We start from the raw sequence: 25,608 nt of genomic DNA, 5'->3' as shown, positions 1-25,608 counted from the left end.
GCAGGTAGCCAGCTTCGGAGTCTGGGTCACAACTCTTTATATTAAACTTTAAAGACAACTCTGCTAAGTTCTACCTACTGGCCGAGTGAGTTTTGAAAAATGTTTCCCAGGTTTTGAGCAAGACTACAGGCTGATGAGTAAGGATGCTTGTAGAACTCATCTTGTAGTGTGTGTTCTGAAAATTGAGGAATTTTGAACAAAGAAATTACATTAGTTTAGAGTGGGGGGAAATAAGCCTATTTGGAAAAAAATAGAAGGTTATATATAATTTGACATTGATTTCTTAATGTCACAAGCAGGAAAGTTTTAGAAGGCTGTTCACCATGACACTTAAAACTTTGCATCTCACAATAAAATGCATAAACAAAATAACCTGATTAATATTAACACAGTAGATAGGAAATCAAATAAACTTGCACTGTAAAGATTGATTTTTAAATAAAATTTGCTTTTCATTGTTGAAGCCTGATCATTATGTCTTAAATACTTTACCTAAAACATGGAGTAGACTACTACCGGGTAAAACAGAGGCTTTGTATGTTTAAATTTTAGACGTAAGACATAGCCATGAAAAAAGTAAATTTTAGAAAAAGCATAGTTGTTTCTGGATTTCACTTTTAATTGAAAGTTCTACTAAAATAGGTAAGCATACATGTTAAACAAGGAAAGATAAAATATTGAAGAACATATTTTCAAAGGAAACAAAGTACAAGGTACATTTTTGTACCCTTTCTTGTTAATGAATAATGACTATCAAACTGTTCTAACCTTAATCTTTCAGTTTTATCAAGATTAGATTGTTCCTTTTCAACCCAGTCCAGCTCTCATAAGTCCTCCTGTAAAATGGATGAGCCTACTTTAATGTGTGGTAAGAGATTTGTAGATCCAAAATGTTTCAATTTTTGAAAGGACTATTTTTCTTAAATAGTGGCTCATTTTAGGAATTAATTTAAAGAGATTTTTAAGGGTTTAGCATAAATGTATTTGGAAAAAAACACTACATGTAAAGCTATTTTTAAAGTCATCTATCTTCTCAGAGTTCCAAAGCTAAGAATTGCAGCTCAGGTTATTATTAAAATATAAAGTATGATTGTTTTCCTGTGTGGCATCACCCTCCACTTCTAGGTCAAGCTCCCATTGTTCTGTAACCTCTCACACCTTTGTAGTTTAGAACAGAAGGGGTACAAGGGTCGGGAGATGGTGTTGTACGATTGTGAACCTTCAATACTGTAAATATCTTTCCATGAGTAGCCCTGAAAGTGATATAATTTGCAACTTTCTCTTCTCTACCCTTCCATGTAAGAAATCATTCTTACATAAAACTAATATAAATCTAAAAAGAAGAAAAAAACAGCAACAACAAAAGGTTCCTACGACATATTTTGGAAACAAGAGTAATCCAATTTATTTGTATTTCCTAAAATTTTCTCCCAGTAAAGCAGGCCTGCTTCTGGCGGATCCTGTTTTACCTGGATTTAATTATATAATTTCTTGTATTGTCTCAGAGTCTCCACACATTGTTCAATTTCAAGAGCAGTACACCAAAACAATAAACTACCTAATCGACTTGCTAATCTTATAAATATTGTTTTATTTTGCTGTTTCTTTTCAAATGTTATTAGATTAAAAATATTTAAATTGAAATTTACTATGCGTCCTAAGGTTAAACAAAAAATGAATATCTTTCTAAATTAGAAAAAAATTGAACTTATTAAATTCTAACTAAATAAAGAAAATACCTCGATAGTTGAAACTCACAGAATGGCTAGAGTCCCTTTTTCAAGGGCTCACCTCTGCTCCTGCAAATTGAGACCACTGGTTTCACCACATCCAACCACCTCCATATTTAAATATATAATAACCTTAGCTGTACTTTGAGGGGAAATATGCTGACCTTACACATTTTTAAAAAAATATATTTTCGTTTGTATATTGCTGATCAGTATGTTTGGCCTGAATTCTGTTTAGCACAGAAAAGCTAATTTATTGTTAGGTTTTTGGCTTACATCCTCTATTCGTCAGTACAAACCTTTTTTTTTTTTTTTCCATATAACCCTTCAGGGTTTGATGAAAAATAGATTTCCAAACATGCCCAACCTGCCAAACAGGAATAAAAGCTTCCAGTGGAAGCATCGCGTTCCCTTGAAATAGAAGTGTTTTAGCTTGTGTGAGCGTATTTGACTCTTGAAAAGAAATGAGACCGTGTTTCATTTCAGGAAGATATATGCGTCAGGTAAGAAACTAAAACAAATAAACTTCCTATACTTAGCTACATAGCATGAGATTTCGATTCAAATATATCATTGAGGCAAAATAGCTCTTTAATTATACTGTGATACAAAAATGGTAGATGAATTTAAAATCAGAGCGAGTTTGTGCCGTATTTTGAAACAGAGATATCTGGCTTGTAAATATTCCCCCAAATCTACAACTAGAAGATTTATCTTTCCTGAATAAACTATTCTTTCTCTCTTTTCCCCTCTCCCTCTGCCTTTTTCTTTCTCTCTCTCTCCAGCTAGCTGACACCACAGATTGCATTTGATATCATACCATTTCATCGGCACCTTGAGCTAATTATTTCATTCATGTCTGCTGGTAGATTTTTCTTAGTGTACACTTTTAGTGTCTTGAAGCTCGTGCCACTAGCCTGTAGATGTCATCCCCATGGTGGCTCCCAGAGGAAATTCTTGTTAAATGGAAGGTGGAATTGCTTAACATATGGGATCCAAACTAGCAGCAACTCCTGCTGGAGAGAAGCTCTGTTCTATTTCCATTTCCTCCCTCAGTGCTGGGCTCCGTCTCTCTGCTGTCTGCCTCCCTCTTTATTGGTAGCTCCCTGAGACCAATGTGAACCTATTGTGTGTCCCAGTTGCTCCCTTATGTTCTTGTCTGATGAACAATTCTATTTCTGAAGCTTGGGATTAAGTTAGAGATAAGATACACCCCATTCTTTCAAAGTAATCATCATGTATAACTTGTACATAGTGATCACCTTTTTAAATGTATTAGCTAATGTAATTTTTGCATATTGGGAAACAGACTGAGAGCGAGGTTAAAGAACACATACCACTCATGTTGTTAATAATATTATTAAGAGCTTGGATTTTAATCAAGGTTTTCTTATTCCAACTCAAGGGCTCTTTCCCTGACATGTTATTTATTCTCCACGCATATCTATCTGCCATCTAAACCAGGTAAAAAGCAAGTTTGTGAATTGAGCATAAGAAAATAGCTTGTGTGACCATGTGTGAGCTGGCCAAAAAAAAACCAAAAAGAAAAAAACAAAAAAAACACGACAACTTCTACCTTCTATAGAAAGGGTTCATAGTAAGTAGGTGAGTCTTCACTGATTCATTGAATAAACAAGATCCTGTGATGCCATTGTGAACCCCAAGGCTATGGTTTCACTTTTTCTTCTGCCAGGCTGGAGTCATTTTAGTCGTGAGGAAGCTCTCTTCAAGGAAGCAAAACATGGTACAATTCTCTTAGAGCTTAGGAAGAAAACATGATGAAGTAATCATTTTCAATCTAGAAAAGCATCGTATTATATTTCTAACTAAATTATTGCTATTTTCCAAATGTATGATCTGATGAAATGGTATACAGATAATCATAGCAAAAGAAAAAAAGAATGATTAAATTATTTAGGCATAAATCCATGTTAACCATTATGAGCTCTTAGCAATAGACCTTTTATGACAAAACTCATGCATTTTAAATTATTATGATTTATTTTTCTGTTGGCTAAAATATTTTCAAGAGTTTTTCAGCTGTAAAGTAAGAGTGATGTGTATCTTTGAATTTCTTATGCAAAAATATGTATTTTTCTTGGCAACCTTATTTTTTATCTCAAAGTTTTTCTAATTTTATTGTGGTTTTTCACTGTGCAAGTTATTTAAAAATGTTTTTTAAGTTTAAAAACATGAGTTCTGTAACTTATCTTATTTTTACTGATTTTGACTGCATTGGGGACAGAGAAAACAGTCTGTACAATACTGACTTTGAATTATATTAAAATTAGCCAAATACATGATCAATTTTCATAAGCCATCTTGTCCTTAGAAAGGTGTAAATTCCAGTACTGGGTATAGTATCTTATATATGTTCATTTAATTAAGCTTGTTAATTGTATATTTTTGACTGATCACTCTACAAATGATGTGAGATTACTATTTCTTCCATTATAAATGTGGCTATAGCAGTTTCTCCTTGTAGCAATACAAACTGTTGCCATTTAGATTTCAAATGAATTATTTTTAAGTGTAAATCTGTGATATGCACCTGGTGAACTGAATCTTTACCTCATAAAGTGTTATTCTTTACCTTCTGAATTATTTTTTCCAATAGGTCTGTTTTGTCTTTTTAATGTAATGACATCAGTTTTTTGTTGTTGTTGATATTATTACAAATTGTGATACCTTTTTTCATCTTTTTAATTTTAAGCAGTCATTATCCTTATCCTTCAATTTCTGGTATATCTGTAACAGATCTCATTTGGCTTTTTTTCTTAATAAAAGGTAACAATCTATAGATTTTATATGACATAACCAATTTACATTTATGTGTTTCTGATATATACCTGTTCATTCCTTCCTCTTAGAGAACATTTATAGTTGTGCTTCAACTGAAGATAGGACAAGGCAATTGTCTGACTTCAGCTGATTGAAACCAGTGCCACCCTTTTCTCATCTTCTCTTCTCACTTAGGAACTTCTTCCAACTTGCTTGATGTTTGTTGTATTGTTATTGTTTTCATTCTTCTCTTTCTACCAGTAGAAAATATACCCTGTATTATCTGAATATACATTTATTATCTAAAAATTTAATATGCATTCTTCAAAAATCAAAATTTATATCTGTACTTTCTCAATATAAAAATTTTTAAAGTTGGATTGCTCGACCCCCACTTATATAGCATTATAGTCTAGTATTTAATTATATCTTACTTATTTTGCTTTCCAGATTAGAAATTGTTGTTATTGTTTATATAGTCAACATTCAGAATTAGCCACATATTTACTATCATGTTCACTCACCTCCCCTTCTGGTATTTTCAGACCTTCCCTGGGATAATTTTCCTTCCACTCTTAAGCACATTCTTTAAAAATTTCCATTAATGGTAATGTTCTAGAGATAAACAGGTTATGAGAACACATTTTTACTTTGTTCTGCTTTTCGAAATGCAGTTTTGTTGAGTATTGGCTTATATTCGTCATCTTTTTTCTTCCCCCGAGATCACATTGGCTTCCTCCTTTGTTGTGATATTTTTTCTTAGGTCCCATTATGATTACTTTCTTGTTACTGTGCATCTTTGAGTAGGAGTCATTTTTTTTTCTGGAGACAGCTATTTTTTGGAATATTGCATTTGAGAACAAAAGAAGAAAATCAGCTGTGTGAGCAGACAGGCTGAATTCAGATCTATTATTTCTGAACACTTTCTCATCAACACTCAGCCTTGTGAGAAAACTCTCTGGGCGTGGGGAGAAAAACCATCTACCTGGCTCACAGTGCACAGTGTCTTCTGCAGACTGAGATCAGCGTCACCACTCTTTTCTCTTCTGTCTTACCAGACTAATTACAGCTGTAAAAGTCTGCATGGAACATATGAACACTTGCTCATTCAGCAAGCCTTTTCCTCAATGATTTTGAGAATTCTCTTTCTTAGAGTCTTCATAACATTCTCATCTCATAGTACTGAAATAATTTTATAAGCATCAGCTTGATTATTTCATGGTTATGAGCATTTCTATATTTTTGCATATACACATATATAGCTATTTATTCAAACTCCAAGGAGAAAAGCCTTCTCCAGAATAATTAGTGGCAAATTTTTCTTTAATCTGTACTTTGGCCACTTGGGCTCTGGTTAAATCCCCTTCTCAAATATGTCCTTGATACTTGGTTTCTGATGTGAGAAAATTATTTTTTACATTTTAAGTATGTTCATTTATGCTTCATCATTTAAGAAAGTATGAATAAATCCAAAATTAAATGCAAAACAAATGTTTTTGTATGATTTATTGATAAAAGGATTCAATCTTTAGCAGATGGAAAAGGTAAACATATAAATATAAAGTTAATATTAGTTAATAAATTGAGCTGGTTATAAAATTCCAGAAGTTTCCATTAATTCATCTTAAAATACACACTTTTATCTGCTTCGTAAATGCCTATATATATTATAATTTACGTAAAAATTTCAATAAAATGGTCTTGATGCTTTTAGCCTACAGTTTTCTGTTACTAATATTGCCTTTCTTGCTTCATTTTGCATGTCGCTCTGTGTGTGTTTGTGTAGGTGTGTATGTTGGAGTAATATATTTGGCAATGCTTTTAACTTTGCTTTATTTTTTTTATGTGTTTCTGTTACAAAAACTATGCAATAGGCCGGGCACAGTGGCTCATGCCTGTAATCCTAGCACTTTGGGAGGCTGAGGTGTCCATATCACCTGAGGCCAGGAGTTCGAGATCAGCCTGGCCAACATGATGAAACCCTGTCTCTACTAAAAATATAAAAATTAGGCAGTTATGGTGGCAGGTGCCTGTAATTCCAGCTACTCGGGAGGCTGAGGCAGAAGAATCGCTTGAACCCAGGAAGCGGAGGTTGCAGTGAGCCGGATCGTGCCATTTTACTCCAACCTGGGGAACAAGAGTGAGACTTCATCAAAAAAAACAAAACAAAACAAAACAGAAACACTATGCAATAGAAAATTTATATTTGCATAATGTTCTTAATCCTATTAACTGCTTATATTTATCATCATTAGATGTCAGTGATCCTAGAGGGCCTGTTCTCTTTGCTATTCTTAAAACTACTTTTTATTTCCTATAAAAATAAAAAAAGCTACTTTTAATTTCCTATATTTCTGCTGAATATAATGTAAATGTTATCACATTTTGATTCCTCTAGTGTTTTGGAAAATACGGACGGTATTTTTCTCCACCTAGTAGGTCTATAATACTTAATAACTCTATAGACACAAACAAATATATATGAACTTTTTAAAAAAATTGATAGAAACAGAACAGCATATTTTATCCCCTTTCCTCTAGTAAGACAGAAAATTTACCATGCCTTTCAGTTTTAGCTGAAATATAATCTAAGACTCTTCATCTTGCTCATTAATATGGAGTAAATTTTGAAATTATTAAATTATATTTGCAATCATTATTTAGACCTAGTCAATGTTGACTGATTTTTAAAGAGTTACTATTAGTTCCCTCTTACTGAGTTCTTACTTTGATTAAAAATTTGTGGCCTGATGCACGTTACTCATTAGAAGTGCACAAAGGTTTGTGAGCACTTACATATGTTCGAATATGTTTTAGCTGCTCTTACATACAAAACACAAACTGAATTCTTGGTATAGAACATATTTACCTTTAGAACTATGTAGACATAGTTCCATTATCTTAAGGCAGTTTGTCTTTAAAAGTAAACTGTATGTCCAGATGGATTTTTCTTTCTCCTCCTCCTTTTTCTTCCTTCTCTCTTCCTCTCTCCCTCCCTCCCTTCTTCCTCCTCCTCCTCATTCTCTTCTTTTTCTTCATTTTTTTCATGTTGAGTAAATGCTTCATTTTGAAATTATCACAGTATACATATATTTTCTGGTTATGTAGATATGTGCCATATACATATGCAGATGTGATATGCATATTCAAGGTTTTCTTTTTTTGCCATCTTCAATGTTGGTTGTTTCTACTTTTTCTGATTTATTTTTAGGATTTCCATAATATAGTGATAGTTCTCCTTTCTATGAATGTTACAATTGTAGTATCACTTCTTATACATTTCTATCACTTGTTCCTCTTATTCTGTATTCATAGTATTTCTCAATTTTTATTTCAAAATTTAGTTTTCTGATGTATAAATTCTGCTTTAAGGAATATTTTAAATATGTGACTGAATTTTCAGGTTCTTCACATCTCAGTATCTCATTAAGCTCCATTTTATTGACATCTGCCTCTTATTCAATTTCTTTTTTTCATTTTGTTTTGCTACTTTTTAATTTTATAGAGTATTTAATAGAACACATGATTTCTTAATTTTATAAATCACATATAACTGTTTTTATAATAATTACTTCGTTATACATAGCATTTATTTTTCAGAAGTAAGATCTTTTATATCTTGATAAGCATTCACTTTATTTCTTATTTCTTATAGTATATTCCCACATCTATATTAACACATTTTTCCCAAGTACTCATCCTTTGAATTCTCTCCATTGATGACTCATAAATAACGTCTGCAGCTTATCTTGCCTGGTTCCTCTCATTATTGACCTGTTAGAGCATGTTTCTCAGATTTTCAACTAAAGGGATGGTAAATATGAACAGACTTCATCTGATTTCTGGTCACTAGCAGTCACTTAATTTCTCTAAATTCTGGACTTCATCTATATTGCTTTCATTGTCTGATTGACTATTTTGAGAAGGTATACATATCTAGGTAATTCTAGTCAATATGTAGTCCTTCTTTTGCCAGTAGTGAACTGTTTTTGTACTTTCTCATGGCATTTTTTGTATCCCAAATATTCATCCCCCATTCCTACGTGATGCACGTCACCATAGATGCGACATTTTGCATTAATGCAAATTTTAGTCTTAGAAAGCATGTAGAAAGCTAAGTGGCCATGTGGCCCTCCTTGCTACTGAAAGGTGTTGCTGTGCAACAGAGCAACCTTTTTAGAGTGGTGGAGGGAATTGATCAGACCCTGTATCTCTCAATCCAGCAGTAGCAGGAAAATGAACCATCTTTTTACCATTTTTTTCAGGCTGGCATATTTATTCTCCTCCAGATACTAAGCAAGTGCCAACCAGTACGTGTGGATGTTTTCCTTCCATTTCTGTTTAATCCATTTTGACTGACATATGATAAAAATTTAGTTGACTGAATGCATGTCAGTCTTTGTGGTTGGTAATGCTATTCTACCAATGAATTTTTTGTTTGCTTATTCAATTCATAAAATATTTGCTTAATTTTTTGAAATATGTTACCAGCCAGATACCGTTCTATAGCAAGTCAACTGTATTGGCGTTAAGTGTCTTGATTATTATTATTATTATTATTATTCTAAGATTAGAGGTATCATTAAGGATATTATTTCCTAAAACCACAGTCTATTTTACCAGCTTTTAATTTTATAATTTGTAACCTTTTTCAGGTTGTTGCAAAGTTTTCTGAATTTTTCTACCTATCTGTTCTTTCACTCAGCCTTCCCATACTAATTCATTTAACTCTTATACTACATTGATTTTTACATGAATTCCCACTGTTGTGTTTCCTATGCAGTGAATCATATGACATAATTCAGATACTTGTTTTAAATAGTGAAAATAAAATATGGTTATTCAAACAGTGCATATTAGCCATATTTTAAAAAGTAATTTTATGTGGTATATATCATTGTGTGTGCTGTGTTCTCAGAAGCATTAAAAAGTACCAGTATATTCACCTTATTATTGGTTTTACCTACATTTACCTTTCCAAAAAAATTCTAGCTCTTTCTCTAAATCATATTCATATCAAATATATCATTCACCATAACAATAACTTTGTCGAAGATTCAGTCGAAACTTAGATTTCTTTCTTTCTTTTTTTTTAAACAGAGTCTCACTCTATCACCCAGGCTGGAGTGCAGTGGTGCATATCGGTGCCCCAACCTCCACCTCCCGGGCTTAAACAATTCTCATGCCTCAGCCTCCCAAGTATCTGGGATTATAGCCGTGCATCACCACGCCTGGCAATTTTTTTTTTATTTTTTAGGAGAGATGGGGTTTTGCCATTTTGACCAGGCTGGTCTTGAACTCCTGGCCTCAAGTCTATCCTCCTGCCTCAGCCTCCCAAAGTGCTGGTATTACAGGTGTGAGCCACTGTGCCAGCTGAAACTTAGATTTCTTAAGAACCTATATCCTCATGCTAACAATTATGTTAGTATTAGACATCATTAAGTAGTTTTTCATATTTTTGATATTTTGAATAATCAATTCACCTATAAATTTTATTTTTTTGGTGAAAAACATCCACATGTTTCTAGCCACTAGAACAGCAATAGATACATCGGGGTATGTGTAGTTTATCTCCCGTCTCCTGCATCTGGCAGAGGGCAGTAAAGAAGCATTACCTCCCCTAAGTTTTCCTCATCCATACAAGTCTTCTCAAACCATGTCCTGGAAAGTGACTACCATGTACTGGAAAGTGACTACCATGTAATGAGATTTCATTTAAGAGCTATAACTATTTACCACTTTGGTTTCAGAACAATATTAGTTCTCCAAAGAAGAAACTATGATGGAATTATTTGTTTCTGCTACTTACTTACATTCACAGTGAAATATTCATAAAAACCTTTTGCATGAGTGGAAAATTTTGCTGCATTACATTGGTAACTAACAATAACACACAAAATGGAAATAAAGATGACAATATACATTCTTTTATTATTATCAGTTAAAATGCATAGAAGCAGTTAAATAAAACAGACAAAATTAATGGATTAAGGGATACATCCAAATAGCAATTATAAAATGATGTGGCTACTATTTGTCAGACACTGATAAGTTACTTTTTACTGATAAGTTACTTTTTTTTTTTTTTTGAGATGGCATCTCGCTCTGTTGCCCAGGCTGGAGTGCAGTGGCGGGATCTTAGCTCACTGCAACCTTCACTTCCCGGGTTCAAGCAGTTCTCCTGCCTCAGCCTCCCATGTAGCTGGGATTATAGGTGTGAGCCACCATGCCCTTCTAATTTTTGTATTTTTAGTGAAGATGGGGTATCACCACGTTGGCCAGGCTGGTCTCAAACTCCCAACCTCAGGTGATGCACCCACCTCTGCCTCCCAAAGTGTTGGAATTACAGGCATGAGCCACTGAGCATGGCCCAACAAGTTTTTGTTAAATAATAGTTATTAACACTATGGAAGGTAGTTATTAATATCTTTATTTTTATTAATAATGAATTTGAGATGTTAGAAATGTTTATTAATTTATCCAAAGATTAATTTATCATGCAGCTATTAATGAAGAGTAAAGATGAAACTCTCTTGAGCACATTTTTTTTTCTCATTAACCCCTGTTACCTTTGACTAAATGGTGCTGAAATTCTGCTGTAGTTTTGTAGAATTATGTTGAGCTTAGGGAATAACATTAAATGTGGCCCAAGGACTACTATTGTTTTCAAGGAAAATCTGCAGTGGCTTAGTTCCCAAGTGAGGTAAAACTTATGAGTTAAACCAATCCCAATGGTTTTGGACCAGTATTCTATAAAATGTAGGCTAGCTCTACAATGATCTATAGTTTTACTCTAATTCTAGACAATTTAAAATAACAGAAAACAGTCTATTGTGGGTACTTTATGGTTAAAAGATATGATGCTTTCTAAATATAAATCCCCTTAAGGGATAGTTTCATATTCCAAAAATGTAACTTTGACATGCCTGAAGTTGTTTACTAACATACCAACTCCTTTTATTATTATATTATATACATTTTAAAAGGCATTTAAATTAAAAATATAATTTTAAGAACTGCATCCGAAATGATTAGCATTTTTTTCCCATAAAAGCAAGAAGAGCGACAGAATCTCAATTTGAGAAATACAAAGTAGGACACATTCTTTCACTTGAGATTTAATCTATGCAAGATGTTTTGCTGATTTTTTTTAGGCTTCCTTTACACTCTTTTTGTAAGGAAGACTTGGCTCTCCCTTAGGACTCTGTTCTTTTGCAACACTCTAGTGGAAGCTCTTCCTTGTCCCATGCCTCACATACCAAGGAATAGGAGACAGGCCCACATTCTTCTAAATGACTGTTGACTACCAGGCCACTCCTTTTCAACACAGTATAAAATTCCACTCCTTGCAGTCCCCAGACATCCTTCTCTACTGCCCCATGTCTCTTCTACTTGCTGACCTCCTCTGACCTTGTTCCTCCACATCTGTTAGAGACTTTTCTGCTAGTTACACTTGGCTCAGCATTTTCATTTCACACACTAACTCCAGCCTTCCCAGAGAACTTCAAAGCCATTCAATCATGATTTTTCTAAATAAGGTCATTTATTCCTTTTAGTAATAAAATACTCATGTTTTTCCCTAGGCCCCTGGCAAACAAAATAAGAGACTGCATTTCCAGCCTTCCTGTTGTTATACATTTAGGGCCTATGAGATGTGAGAAGAAGTGATATCTGCAGTTCTCAATCAGGTCCTTAAAAGGAAGCAGCTTGCTTTTCACTTATTTTCCTCTTACCAGGACCACAGGTGGACAAAGTGAGATGGCAGTGGCTTATTATTTTTCTCCTACCTCTCAGACTATTCTGTACTTTTCTTGTTGGGGTCCATCCATCATTATATACCGATTGTCTCTTATACTGAGATTTTATTCTCGTATTGATATCTCTTCTTAATCTCTTAACCTTCTTTAAAAGAGGCTTATGGAATAAACTATAAGATATGTCACCTCAATTCAAGACCCACATGTAACAACTGCTTATTCAGCATCTTCATGTAGATTTTGTACAAGTCCTTCAGTTTCATACATCCAATGAATCATGCTACCTAATACTTTTTAAATTGATGATATTTGCAACTACACAAAATAAAGGCACAGCTTAATGTGCTATTAGAAATTGAACAACCTTGTAATCACCTCCCATGTCTAGAAATTTCCTAATGTCCAGAAAGCCCTGCTTACTCTCCCAAACACAATGCCCTTTCTCTCCCCAAGGGTAAACACTCTTCTGACATCACTTCTGTACTTTTCTATATAATTTCTTTAAGCAAGTGTTCATTCCTAAATTGCATGGCTTTATTTTCCCTTATTTTGGAGAGCAGGTATTTTAAAGTATTTTTTAATTAATGTATTTCTGCTCCATTAATTTTTTTCTAGAAATTTACTTGTTAAAGAAACCAAATTATTTTTTCTGTACAGATTTCCACCTGATTTAGTTTAACATGTCTCTGCCCTCTATATTTCCTGGGCATTGGTAATTAAATCTAGAGGCTTAATCAAATATATTCAAGTTAGAATTTTTGGCAAGATTTCTTCATGGTAGTTTTGAATTCTTTATCAGGAAGCACAAAACACCTGGCTGCCTCTCTTTTTGTGATATTAGCAGTCACCAATGCTTGATGCCTAGTTTTTATAATTCATTAGTTGCTGTAAAATATTGATAATGCAATTTCGTCACTTTCTTCATTTATTTATTTCTTTTCTACAAAGAGAAACTTTGCCTCATCTATTACTTATTTATCCAGTGACAGCTTTATTTTAGCTATGACAAAATAAATGTTTGATTGTTTACTTTATTAACCCTGCATTGTACAAAGACAATTAATTCATTGTGCATGAATGTGTGTCATGTGAATTCATGGATATAAACATATTTGAGGCCAGTAAGAGCCTCTCTGAGTTAGCTCCCAGGTTCTATTGAAGTACCCTCGTAGTCTTTGTGTCTTTCTTACTCACTAGAGTCACAGGACATCCCAGCTCATCGTATACATTATCTGCCCAAACCTGAAGTCAACTGGTCCACCAAGCAACCTTGCTTTCTTTTAGTAGGTAATGATGTTTGAGTGCCACAATCTGAATGTGAGGAATGCTCATTGTACTGAAATGAACATTACTTCTAGGCCTTCCAAGGAACGAAGTTATAAGAAATGACACACACAAACACACACACACAAACACACAGAGAGAGAGAGAGACAGAGAGAGACTCTGGGGATGCTAGAATTACTCATTTTTAAAATCCAGCATTACACACAAAATATTATTAGGATAAAAATTCTAATACAGTCACCTTTATGATTAATAAAAAGTTTTCTTAAAAATGCATACATGATTTTCATGTCCTCCACCTTTTATTAAAGTTGAACTGTGTCTATGTTGTCAGTTCACATAGCCATATTAAACTGTCTTCAATATGTCCCTTGTCTGTCTGAGGTCTCTAAGAGAACATGTTATATATTTAATTCTCACCAACAGTCTTTATGTTGATATATCTCTGTCATTTTGAGTGTCTGAAGCTTATTCTCCAGTATTTATTAATAAAAGTCCATAAGAACAATATTTCCTGAGTTCCTGCATGTTTCCTCAGTTCCGGAGCCATGACAGCTTGAGAAGCTTTAATTTTGAAGTCAGTTTATGTCCTTGGTTCAGTTTTCTTTTCTTGAATATCTAAAATATATCATATTATTTGCTTCTGTCACAAGGTGTTGCTGCCAAAAAGTCTGGTGACAATTTTCCTTCCCATAAGAATGTAAGACCATTTTGGTCTTTTTCACTGCTGTGACTCATGACCTAATACTTCGTAACAAAGTGCCTTCTCATGTCTTCACCAGTCTTCATTCACTTCATCTTTTTCCTTTTATATTGCACATCTTTTTAATCCTATTTATTTATTTTTGAGATAGAGTTTTGCTCTTGTTGCCCAGGCCGGAGTGCAGTGACGTGATCTCCATTCACTGCAACCTCTGCCTTCCAGTGTCAAGCAATTACCCTGCCTCAGCCTCCCAAGTAGCTGGGATTACAGGCGTGCACCACCACACCCTGCTAATTTTTTTGTGTTTTTAATAGGGACAGGGTTTCACCATGTTGGCCAGGCTGGCCTCAAACTCCTGACCTCGTGATCCGCCCACCTCGGCCTCCCAAAGTGCTGGGATTACAGTCGTGAGCCACCACGCCTGGCTTATCTTCTATTTTTCTTACTCCTGTCTTCTTATTTTTGACTTGACTGCCAAATTGATATCCTCTGTATGGAAACCAATTTAAGAACCTCCTCTTCCTCTTCTCAATCTGTCAGAAAAACTACTTCCTTCAAGTTAGCTTAGGAATCTTCTATTCTTGAAATCTTACCCCACTCACTTTGACACACTGAAATCTTCTTTTCCTAATGACATTGCTTACAGTTTTAATGTAAAAAAATTCTCTGAGCAGCAAATAAATTATTGAAAATAATTTTCCAATCCTCTCATTCATTACTAAGTGAACACTCAGTCAAACAAGATTTAAACAGAGGAAGGGGATCTGCATATTTGTTGCAGTAGACAAAGCAAACAGCAGCCACATCTTCTTATCAGTAAACGTTCTCATTGTCCTGGAATTCTCTTCAGGTTAGATTTGTCTGACAATAATTGAATCATTGTTTCTTCCTCAAATGCCACTAGGTTGCACTCATGCAGCCCCCATAGCCAGTGTCATATTTGAAGGGCTATCAGGATTCAGTCTGTGGGTTTCCTTCACTCTCCATGTCTTTCCCTGAAGCAAGCTTTATTCCCACAAATCATTTACCCCAAAGTTGTTATGTGAAAATAGGAGGCTACCTTTTTATTGTCTTATTACTCCTAAGACACACTCAGAGGCATTGAATGAATTACTGATTCAACTGCTTTATTATATTTATGGTTGAAAGTTTAACAATGCTTAGGAATCAAAACATTCTTGAAATCAGGTCTAATGTCCTGCACAAAATCATATTTGACATATTGCACATTCTAAACAAAAACATACCCAACATGCAAACCTCAGATATGTTCTTCATGAATTTTATTTTTGCTTTTTCCAAGGCAAAAAAAGCTTAATAATATTCTATATAAAATCCTACAAATAAATGGAGACTGTGTCTATTAAAGTGATTCCTATATTGTACAATAATAGAAATTTGTGTCTATGACCTACTTGAAAGCCAGAGCTGTATTTTATATTTTTTGTATTCATTTTTGTATTCCAAGTGCTCTGTACAGTGCTTGACATATATACTTAAAAACATCTACTGAATAAACAAATGTGCAAATGAGTAATAGGTGTGTGAATAAATAAATGTATTCTTTCAAGTCAGTATCTCTCAAAAATGAGAATAAATGACAGCTTTGAATTTTCCATATGCAAGAATCTTTAGGCAGTTTAATGGGAAGTGAAGCTTCTATCAGATTGTATGTGAATAAGAAAACATCAATTGTTCGCATAAAAGGGCAGCTAATCAAGACTGTAAAGATGAATGTTTTTCCCAAGCAACTCTTGTCTTCACTTAAATAAAAATAGTATCAGAGCTTACGTAAATAATAAAATGTTTACCTTATCACTCAATTCCAAATTAGAAATGAAAAAAGTGAGATAATGTAAGTAATAAAAGATAAATCTATCTATCTATCTATCTATCTATCTATCTATCTATCTATCTGTCTATCTATCTGGTTATTGTCTTCTCTATACACCAAATTGAACTGAGAAAGGTCAGATTTATGTCTTGCTAAAATATGATTTTCTGTGTGTGTGTCTGTGTAATACATACACTTGGTTCAGCAAGTGAGGAGATACTTGGGAATTTGTTGAGCAGATGAAGAGAGACTTGGGAATTTCAGAATATCCTTCCAGCTCAGAGCCCTCTCAGTAACCAGGTCAGCAGCCATAGTTATAGACTTCCCTTCCACCTCACTAAAAATACAGGTGGTTTAGTTCATTAAACATTGACACATCCTGTCTTGGCACAATCTCTATCTCCCATGACATTTATGTAAATTAAAACACTGGTGAATTTTATATTCCTAAAATTTGTTATCTGAAATAAAGATCATTTTTATTTAATCCCATAATTTATTTCTTCCACACTTCTCTCATCTTCCTCCTGTAGATATTCTTAGTAATGTGGGCAGGACTTTTGGATCAAGAACAAACATTCTCAGAAAGGTTCCTTTTTTGCTGTTCTTTTGTAAAATAAACATTTTTGTTCCTATTCTGAACATTAGAGTTATTTGAATGACACTTACACCTTTGTAGATTTAAAAAATAGAAGCAGCTGGCAGAGGCTGTCCTTTTCTTGATAGGTGCCGAAATTTTGTCTGTACTTTCTCTTTGATGCCAGATAAGTAATTAATTAATCCTCAAGAGAAACTGACCTCTTGCATGTTGAACTGAATACAAGGTTATAAGCAATTATGGTACACTAAGGAGTTGTCAATAATACCACCTTTCAAATATCACTGTTTGAATTGAGCTGAACTTTACAACCAATAATAGAGAGCTGTTTTTTTGTGTGGTCTTCTATACTTATTCTAGTCTCTGATTTTCCAGTTAATTTAGGAAATACCTTTCAGTTTATATATTGTATTTCTTTTCTATTGCTGCTGTAACAAATTATCACAAACTTTGTGGCTTAAAGCAACCCATTTATTACGTTTCGGTTCTGTAAGTCAGAAGTCCAACATGGGTCCCATTGTGCTAAGATCAAGATTTCATCAGGGCTGTATTCCTTCCTGGAGGCTCCAAGGGAGAGATCCCTTGACCATTCCAGCTTCTAGAGATGTCTTATGTTCCTAGCCATGTGGCCCCTTTCTTCATCTTAAAAGCCAGCAAAGTGGATTCAGTCCTCATATCACAGCAGTCTGATCTCTTCTCTCCTTCTCCCATTTTAAGGATCTTGGTGATTACACTGGGTCCAGTCAGATAATCTTTCCATTTTATGGTCAGCTAATTAGGAAACTTAATTTCATCTGCAGCCTTAAATCCTCTTTGCCAGGTAACTTACCATGGTCACAGGTTCCAGGGATCAAAACATGGGAATATTTGAGGGGACACAGTTTTGTCTATGAAATACATTTTCTATAGTTCTGCAGACTTACTTAAATCAGGGACTCTTAGACATGCCTTCTCAAATAGGTCACAGTTGCTCTTAAACTACATGTGTAGTCTGTTTCAAAGTCGAAGTGTATGACATTTAATTATTTTATATATTACTTCATAATGCAAAATGCAAACGTTTATTGGCTGGAACTAAATAACATTTTTGTTTATTTATAAACTAAGAAATATTGTAGCTTCTAGAATATGATGGTAAAAAGAAGATTGAAAATTATTAGAAATTTCTTAAAACAACCAAATTTAATATTAAGAAATGGATCTGGAAGAGGTTGTGTTTTTATTACATTTTCAGTATGAAAAGATATTTCTCATTCTCCTTTATCTCATGATAATGAAATTTTTTCAGACAGGCTTCTAACCCATTTCAAGCTTGCTGTGAGAAGTACTTGAAAAAAAAATGTTGTTATTAATAAAAATTAAAAAGTTTTTAACCCTTTTTAGTGGAGATAGTTGAGTTGAGTGAATACTCTGTTTCAGGGCCAAAATCCAGGCATGCTCTACATGTTATACTAGTATGTCATGTTCAACCGTGTCCCTCCTTTAATCCCTGTTTATAATAAATCTGTGAACATAAACTCAAACCTTAGGTAAGTTAATACACTTTTTTGTTCCTCCGTTTCTTTGCTCAGTGGTCGTAATAATATTATATATCTGACAGATTGAAGTGAGAAATGAACATGTTAAAACATATAAATATCTACATATATAAAGCATTAGCACAGAGTAGGTGCTCAAAAACTGTTAGGTATCATTAACAATAACAAGATGGTCCAGCCTAAAGGAGTCTTTAATTGCAGCATCAGACCACTGATACCTTATTTAAAGACCTTCCTGTGACTCCATAAAATTAAAAAAACTCAAGGTTTTGAAAAAATCAAAAATTGTAAAAGTCACTTTAATGTAGCTACATTTACCATAATAAACTACAAGGAACAAGTCAAGCTAAGAAAGAGCAGAACAGAATATTAAGTGTTGTTGTCAAAATTAAAGTCACAGCTGCTGACAAATTCTGAGTTCCATGACAGATGGTTGAAGGAGTACAATTTGCTCCAATGAAACATAGCTTATGCTAGAAACATCAAGAGAAAAATTGCCATTCCTGAAACGGGCGTTTCAGGTAGATAATGATATAGCTATGTGACTCATGAATTCTTATAACAGCTTTAAATAATATTTTGAGATTCATTTTCTGGTTAACACTTTATTATATACACCATTTGCATACATCTCTTGAAAATCGTTCCCAAATTTATCAGTTAGTTCAATTACTTTACTGAATATATAAAGTATAATAAATCTAATTCATTTATTTCTTAGGTGATTATGATTTTCAAAAAAATTTAAATGCCAGTATAATAAACATCAAATTGCATTGCAAAAAAGATTGATAAAGAAATGTTTGATAGTCATTACCAGAATTATCCTTTAAAAATTGTTTTTGTCTTTACCACATGCACACATAATTGTCAAGATACTTAATAAATCCATCAAAGTGAAGCAAATACTTCACAATTTCATTTTTCTCCTAACTGTGGTTTTTAAAAATTTGTTAAATAATATGGTCAAGAAAAGAGCATCTATTCTGAGTGAAGCAATGGACGAGACACTGAGTTATAAGTAAGAAAAACCAATAACAAATGTGGTCTGCTGATCTAATGGAAAGGTGAAATGGTACATATGTAATTACAGGTGTAATTATTAGTCCCAATGAGAAGTGTAAACTGTAGAAAATATACAGTAGTTTTACCTTCCCAGGGCATTCAGAAGGTTTCTTTGAAGAAGTAATATTTCAATTAAATCCTAAATAATGAAAAAGAATTAGCAAGGCAAGAAGTAGGATGAGTGTCCAGGATAACACCCTGGAAAATGTCAGTTATCAAAAATGAAGTCCTTTTGAGGAGCCAAAAGGCCAGGATGATGAAAAGGAGAGAATGAAACCGAGTAGCATAAGATGAACCTAGAGAGTGTGCAGTGTCACGTATCATTAAGGAACTTCCAAGTCAACTGAGGAATTAATAAACGTTATCCTGAGATAATAGGGAACCACTGAAAAACTATAACCAGTGGAGATATTTGGTTAATGTCTTAAATAAAACATACATAATTGGATTACTGTATAGGGCACAAAAATGAATTGCAGAAAATGGAAAAGGAGTCCCAGAGTCAATACAATATTTCAAGTGAAAATATGAAAGCTTTAAATGAGGACTATGGTAGTGATAGAGAGGGGAAGACAGATTCAAGATGTATTTCTGTAGTACACCCTACAAGGACTGGTGGATTATTGGATATAGAAGAAGAAAGATGAGGAAGAATTCAAAGGTGAAACTCTGGTTTTTGGTTTGAGCAACTGCGTGAATAATTGTGTCTTTTTTTGCCCCATAGAACACTGTAATAAGAGCAGATTCTTGGGTGAATTATGATTAGTTTTGGACTTTCATTTGGAGACTTAAACGATATCCAGATGGAGCTATTGATTAAGTAATAAGAAGAGTGGCCAAGGTTAAAGTCATTGACAAATGGATGGGATGGTAATTTAAACCACAGGAGGTATGAAATAATTTACAATAAAAGAATAATAGGGAAGAAAAAAAGCTCTGACAAGGATATGATGGAAAATGTATAATAGGAAAAAACAGAAACAAAAAAAAACATGGAAAGACTCAGAAAGTTCAGTGTCATGAAAAGCCAAAGTAAGAAAGCCAGAAATTACAAGTATGGTGAATGGTATCAAATTCTGTGAAAAGATAAATTCAAAAAGGACTGAAAACTGTCTTTTGAATTTACTAACGTAAAGTCAATTGATGAACTTAATGTTAGTAGTTTTAGGGAAGTATAAAAGGCTTTGCAATTATTTAGAGTTTTTGGGGAAAAGGAAAAAGTCTAGCTAACCATATTAAGGTGATTTGTTGTGGTGGATAGAAAAGAGTTAAAACTATGTCTATGGATGGGGTAATTGCTGGTCAAGAAGAGACTGTTAAGCTAATAAGAAAGAGACTTTATAGCATGCCAGCATGCTTACAGATTTCCCTCTGTACTCAAATGATAAGTGGATATTTAATAGAAAAAGGGGAATATTGACTTTGAATAGATTCATGAAACTTTCATTATAATTGAGGTGAGGTGAACTTATTTTTCTATCACAGGAGTTTTGTCAGTCTATCCAGTCAATACTTTCCTTTCAGACTCATAATGTTGTAAGACCTGATAGAGTTTTATAAAAAGTACTTAAGGAATTATTTCACTTGCTAAAAAAAAAGCCCACAAAACACTTGTTTATTGTTATTTATCCTATATCTATCTTACAAGCTCTTTTCTTTCAAATTAAATACTTTTTCTTTCATTTTATGCTTTTTCTAGGAAAATTTCTATCTTCTTTTGTATTATCAAGGAGATATTTGGAGCAGAGTCAACCCTCTCAGTTACATAAAATAAAAAATGGCATATTCTTGGCAAACAGATCCAAATCCCAATGAATCACATGAAAAGCAGTATGAACACCAAGAATTTCTCTTTGTAAATCAACCCCATTCTTCTAGCCAAGTCAGTCTGGGTTTTGATCAGATAGTAGATGAGATCAGTGGCAAAATTCCACACAACGAGAGTGAAATTGATGAAAACACCTTTTTTGTGCCTGTTGCACCAAAATGGGACTCAAAAGGGCATTCATTAAACGAAGCACACCAAATATCCTTGAATGAATTCACTTCTAAAAGCCGTGAACTCTCCTGGCATCAAGTTAGAAAAGCACCAGCAATTGGTTTTAGTCCTTCTGTGTTACCAAAACCTCAAAATATGAATAAAGAATGCCCCTGGGGAAGCCCCATCGGAAAACATCATGGTGCTGATGATTCCAGATTCAATATTTTAGCTCCATCATTGACAAGTTTGGATAAAATTGATCTACAGAAAGAATTAGAAAATGAAAACCATAACTACCATATAGGATTTGAAAGCAGCATTCCTCCTACAAACTCGTCCTTCTCAACTGATTTCATGCCCAAAGAAGAGAATAAAAGGAGTGGACATGTGAACATTGTGGAACCCTCTTTGATGCTTTTGAAAGGCTCTCTTCAACCCGGGATGGGGGAAAGTACATGGCAGAAGAACGTAGAGGTATGTATAATACATGTCAATCTACAAATATGAATCTGAAAGAATCATTCAATAATGTATTATGTTAATTTGGTGATGAAGGTAACTAACCTTAAATAGGGAAATCTATTCATATTACTTTTGAAAAAATATTTTCACAAATGATGTGTTCTTGTATTAAAGATTTTTTTTCTGAGAAAAAGGGAAATAAATTTTTTAAAATATCATCTATAAGGTTCCAGTTCCAGTTTCATCAAAACTATTATAAAATTTTCTTTAGTTTTAATTATGGTACTTTCATTTCATTGATAAAAATAGCAGAGTTGAAGGTTTAACTGATAATATTTTCTATTTTTTGTTTAGTGCACATACGCAAACACAAATATGTTTCATTACGTTTATATTTTAAGTCACATTGTAATGATTTGGAACTTTATATTATTATTGGTAGGAAAAAATGTCCCTTTACTCAGAGTCTCCTAATTTATACGATTAGCAGGCAACTTCTATCGAGATCATTCCAAGGGTAGGAAATTAAGTATTCATTGTGTGACTCATCTTAATGCTTTTATCACTAACTTTCCAATCATTTTAGTAACCAGAGCTTTTTTCTGCATTTGAAGACTTCTCTGTTTCTCTGCTTGAGTCTAGACACAAGTAAAATCAGAAGTAAATAATATTTATTTCTGATTTAAAAAAGAAGAAACATTATTGCAGCTGTAGTTTCCTGGGTGAGGCAGACGGGTTCTTTATTTAATACAACAACTATTTTTAAAATCCTTAAAATATATTGTGATATGCTATCCAGAATAATGCAAAGAAGAAAAGATATGATGCCTGAATTCAGGAATAGCATATTGCTCATGTTAACTTGCAAACAAATAATGGCAACATAGTAAAATAACAGGTGGAGTAAGTGCATAGGAAAAGAAACATCTAATTCTACTTCATTTGAATTCACTTGCAAAAGAGGTAGCACCTCAAAATATCTAAATTCAAATTCAGTGAATCTTGGCAAGGCTGTCTAGTTCTGATCATAATAGTGTAATAACTACTAAACTTTCCCTACTCTTAAAAACAACTATACAGTTAGACGAAATAAATGAAGCAGTTGCTTGAAGGTGTTGAATAGGCAGTACAGAACATAAATCCTTGAGAAAAGTGAGCCCTGTGATCATCTCAGTCTATGCCTGAGGGCAATTTCATGCTGCTGCGCAGGCTGGTGGAGCCCAATCTGAGCAGCAGTATCACTGACTGCGAAGGCACAGCCTGCAGTTCCAAGTTGCAGAAGCAGCAATGATTTGACAAGCAGAGTGCTAAAGAAGAGGTAGCTGTGAAATGGGTATGGGTCAGAGGTATAGAGAGGACTTACTGCTTGGCCAATATTAGGATATGCTTGCAAGGCTTAGTAGATAATGTCAGCTTTTGACTGAGAATTGGATGGCATTGTGTTAATTACACAGGCTTGAAATTACAAGGCAGAAATTTGGGCCAAATTAGAGAAGAGACTGAGATGAGCACTTCAGGCATTCAAATGAAGCTACAAAGCCATGTCTTAAGAGTAAAACTCATGCTCTAAAATGAATGCTGTATCAACCAAAATAGATGTGGCCTAACAACAACCAAAAGTCAGAATAATAAGGCAAATAAGACAAGAAGGATTTTAACTGCCTGCCAATGGAAAAAAAATTAATGATGATTCATAATGAGCCATCTACAATATTCAACATAAAATTAAAAATGCATAGATATGTAAAGAAGCAAGGAATTTTGGCTCTCACTCAAGAAAATAACTCTATCAGTCAAAAGAACCTCTGAGATAATCCAGATGTTGGAATTAACAGATGGGGACTTTAAATTGGTTATTAAAAGTATGTTCAAGTAGATAAAGTAAAGATGTTCATAATGGCTAGCCCAATGATGATCTCAGCAGGAAATTAGAAACATCAAGAAACAAATACACAAAAACAAAGGCCAAGTCCAGTGCTGGAAACAAAATATATGCAATAAAAAAGTTACTCGATGTGCTTAACAACAGATAGGAAAGAACAGGTGAAAAATAATAATTTTAAAGCAAAATAGTAGAAATTATCCAAACTGAAGTAGAGAAAACACAGGGATCATATAAATATGAGCAAGGGTTCAGAGACTTATGAGACAAGAAGCATAATATGTGGACAACTGGAATGCTAACAAGAGGAAAGAAAAATAGGGAGCAAAATTAATTTGAAGAAATAATGGTCAGGAAATTATTCAAATTTGATAGAAAATATCAAATTACAGATCTAAGAAGCTCACCACAACCCAAAGAATAAATAGAATAAATGCAAAGACAGCCACATATAGACATTTATACTCAAACATCTAAAAATTAAACGAGAAAATTATGGAAGGGGGCAAAAAGGGAAGAAAAGATTTTACACAGTAGGACAACAATGTGAATAAAAGGAAACTTCTCACTCGAAACAATGGAAGCCAGAGACAATAGAATGACATTTTTAAATCTTTGAAAGAAAATAAAACATACTTCATATCCACTGAGTATATATTTCAAATCCAAAAACAAAATAAAGACATTACCATAAACAAATGTTGAAAGAAATTAGTCAGCTAGCAGACAAATGAGAGTGCCAAATTAAATACTTCCGGTACAAGGAAAATGGACACCAGATGGAATCTAGGAAGGAGTGAAGAATAATAGAAATAGTAGTTGAATAATACAAATGACTACTTTAAATTTTTTGAAAGGCAATGTACTAAAGCAATACAATAGCATACTATTATAGGATTTATTGTGTATGTGGATAAAAGCTATTTGACAGTAATAACATAATGGGTGGAAGGGGGTTAAATGTTATTTTGCTATGTAAATTCATACATGTTAAATGCAATGGTACAGTAGTAACTCCAAGTAAACTGAGATATGTTAAGAGTGTATATTGTAATTCCTAGAGCTAGTATCATGAATTATTAAAAAAAAAAAAAGAAGAAAATCTAAAAATGCAGCAGAAGAATAAAATAAAATAAACATGTCAGGAGAAATAGAACAGAATAAAATAGAAAAGACAAATAGAAACAAATATAAATAAGACAGTCTTAAATCTAACAACTTCCATAAATATACTAAATGTAAATAGAATAAACATTCCAAACAAAAGGCAGGAATTGACAAATGAGATTAAAAACAGGAAGGACTCAATTACTGTCTACGAGGGACATAAGAAACAAAGGCAGAGATAGATTGAAAGTAAAAGAAACAAAAAGACTTAACATTCAATCAGGAAAAAATGCTTGCATGATAATTAATATCAAAAATATTATTTCAGGGCTGAGAAAAAAGGGATCATTTTGTAATGCTAAAATGGTCAATCAGGAAGAGATAATAAATTGAAATGTGTACATATCTAATAACAGAGTTTTAAAATGCATAAGACAAGAATGGTTTCTTTAATCCTACATGCTCTCTCTGACCAAGTTATTCATTCATATATTCCCAAGCTATTCATGTATATATTCCCAAGAAATGAAGCATGCATTCACATATTTACTTGTATATGAGCATTAATAGTTTTCTTTACAATACCAGAAAGCTAAAACCAACCCAGAGGTTCATTAATAGGAAGATGACTAAACGAATTGTGGAACAGTCACACAATGGAATACTACTAATCAGCAATAACAATGATAAACTACTGATATGTGTGATAGCAGAAATAATTTTAAAATATGTGTATCATTACCAAGAAGCTGCAAATAAAATACCGCATATACCTTATTTATGGTGATAGAAATCTGAATAACAGTAGTTACCAAATAGATATGCAGATTTATATAAAAAAGATATGGGGACATTTTCTAAAATGAAAGAAATGTTCTATATTG

The 25,608-nt window shown here is 33.4% G+C and overlaps 1 protein-coding gene across 1 annotated transcript in view; it reads left to right on the top strand.

Moving 5' to 3' along the window:
• Positions 1-1,712: 1,712 nt before the first annotated feature.
• PIK3C2G (phosphatidylinositol-4-phosphate 3-kinase catalytic subunit type 2 gamma) overlaps positions 1,713-25,608 on the top strand; it is a 408,211-nt gene continuing 384,315 nt past the window's right edge. Inside the window, exons 1-2 of the mRNA XM_033222744.1 lie at positions 1,713-2,233; positions 20,992-21,747. Of these exons, the coding sequence (XP_033078635.1) occupies positions 21,070-21,747 (678 nt within the window). The 5' untranslated portion in view covers positions 1,713-2,233; positions 20,992-21,069. The remainder of the gene's footprint in view (positions 2,234-20,991; positions 21,748-25,608) is intronic.

The sequence above is a fragment of the Trachypithecus francoisi genome, unplaced genomic scaffold (assembly GCF_009764315.1).
Source record: "Trachypithecus francoisi isolate TF-2019V2 unplaced genomic scaffold, Tfra_2.0 Lachesis_group11, whole genome shotgun sequence".
Taxonomy (NCBI): domain Eukaryota; kingdom Metazoa; phylum Chordata; class Mammalia; order Primates; family Cercopithecidae; genus Trachypithecus; species Trachypithecus francoisi.
This window is presented reverse-complemented; position numbering and strand designations above follow the sequence as displayed.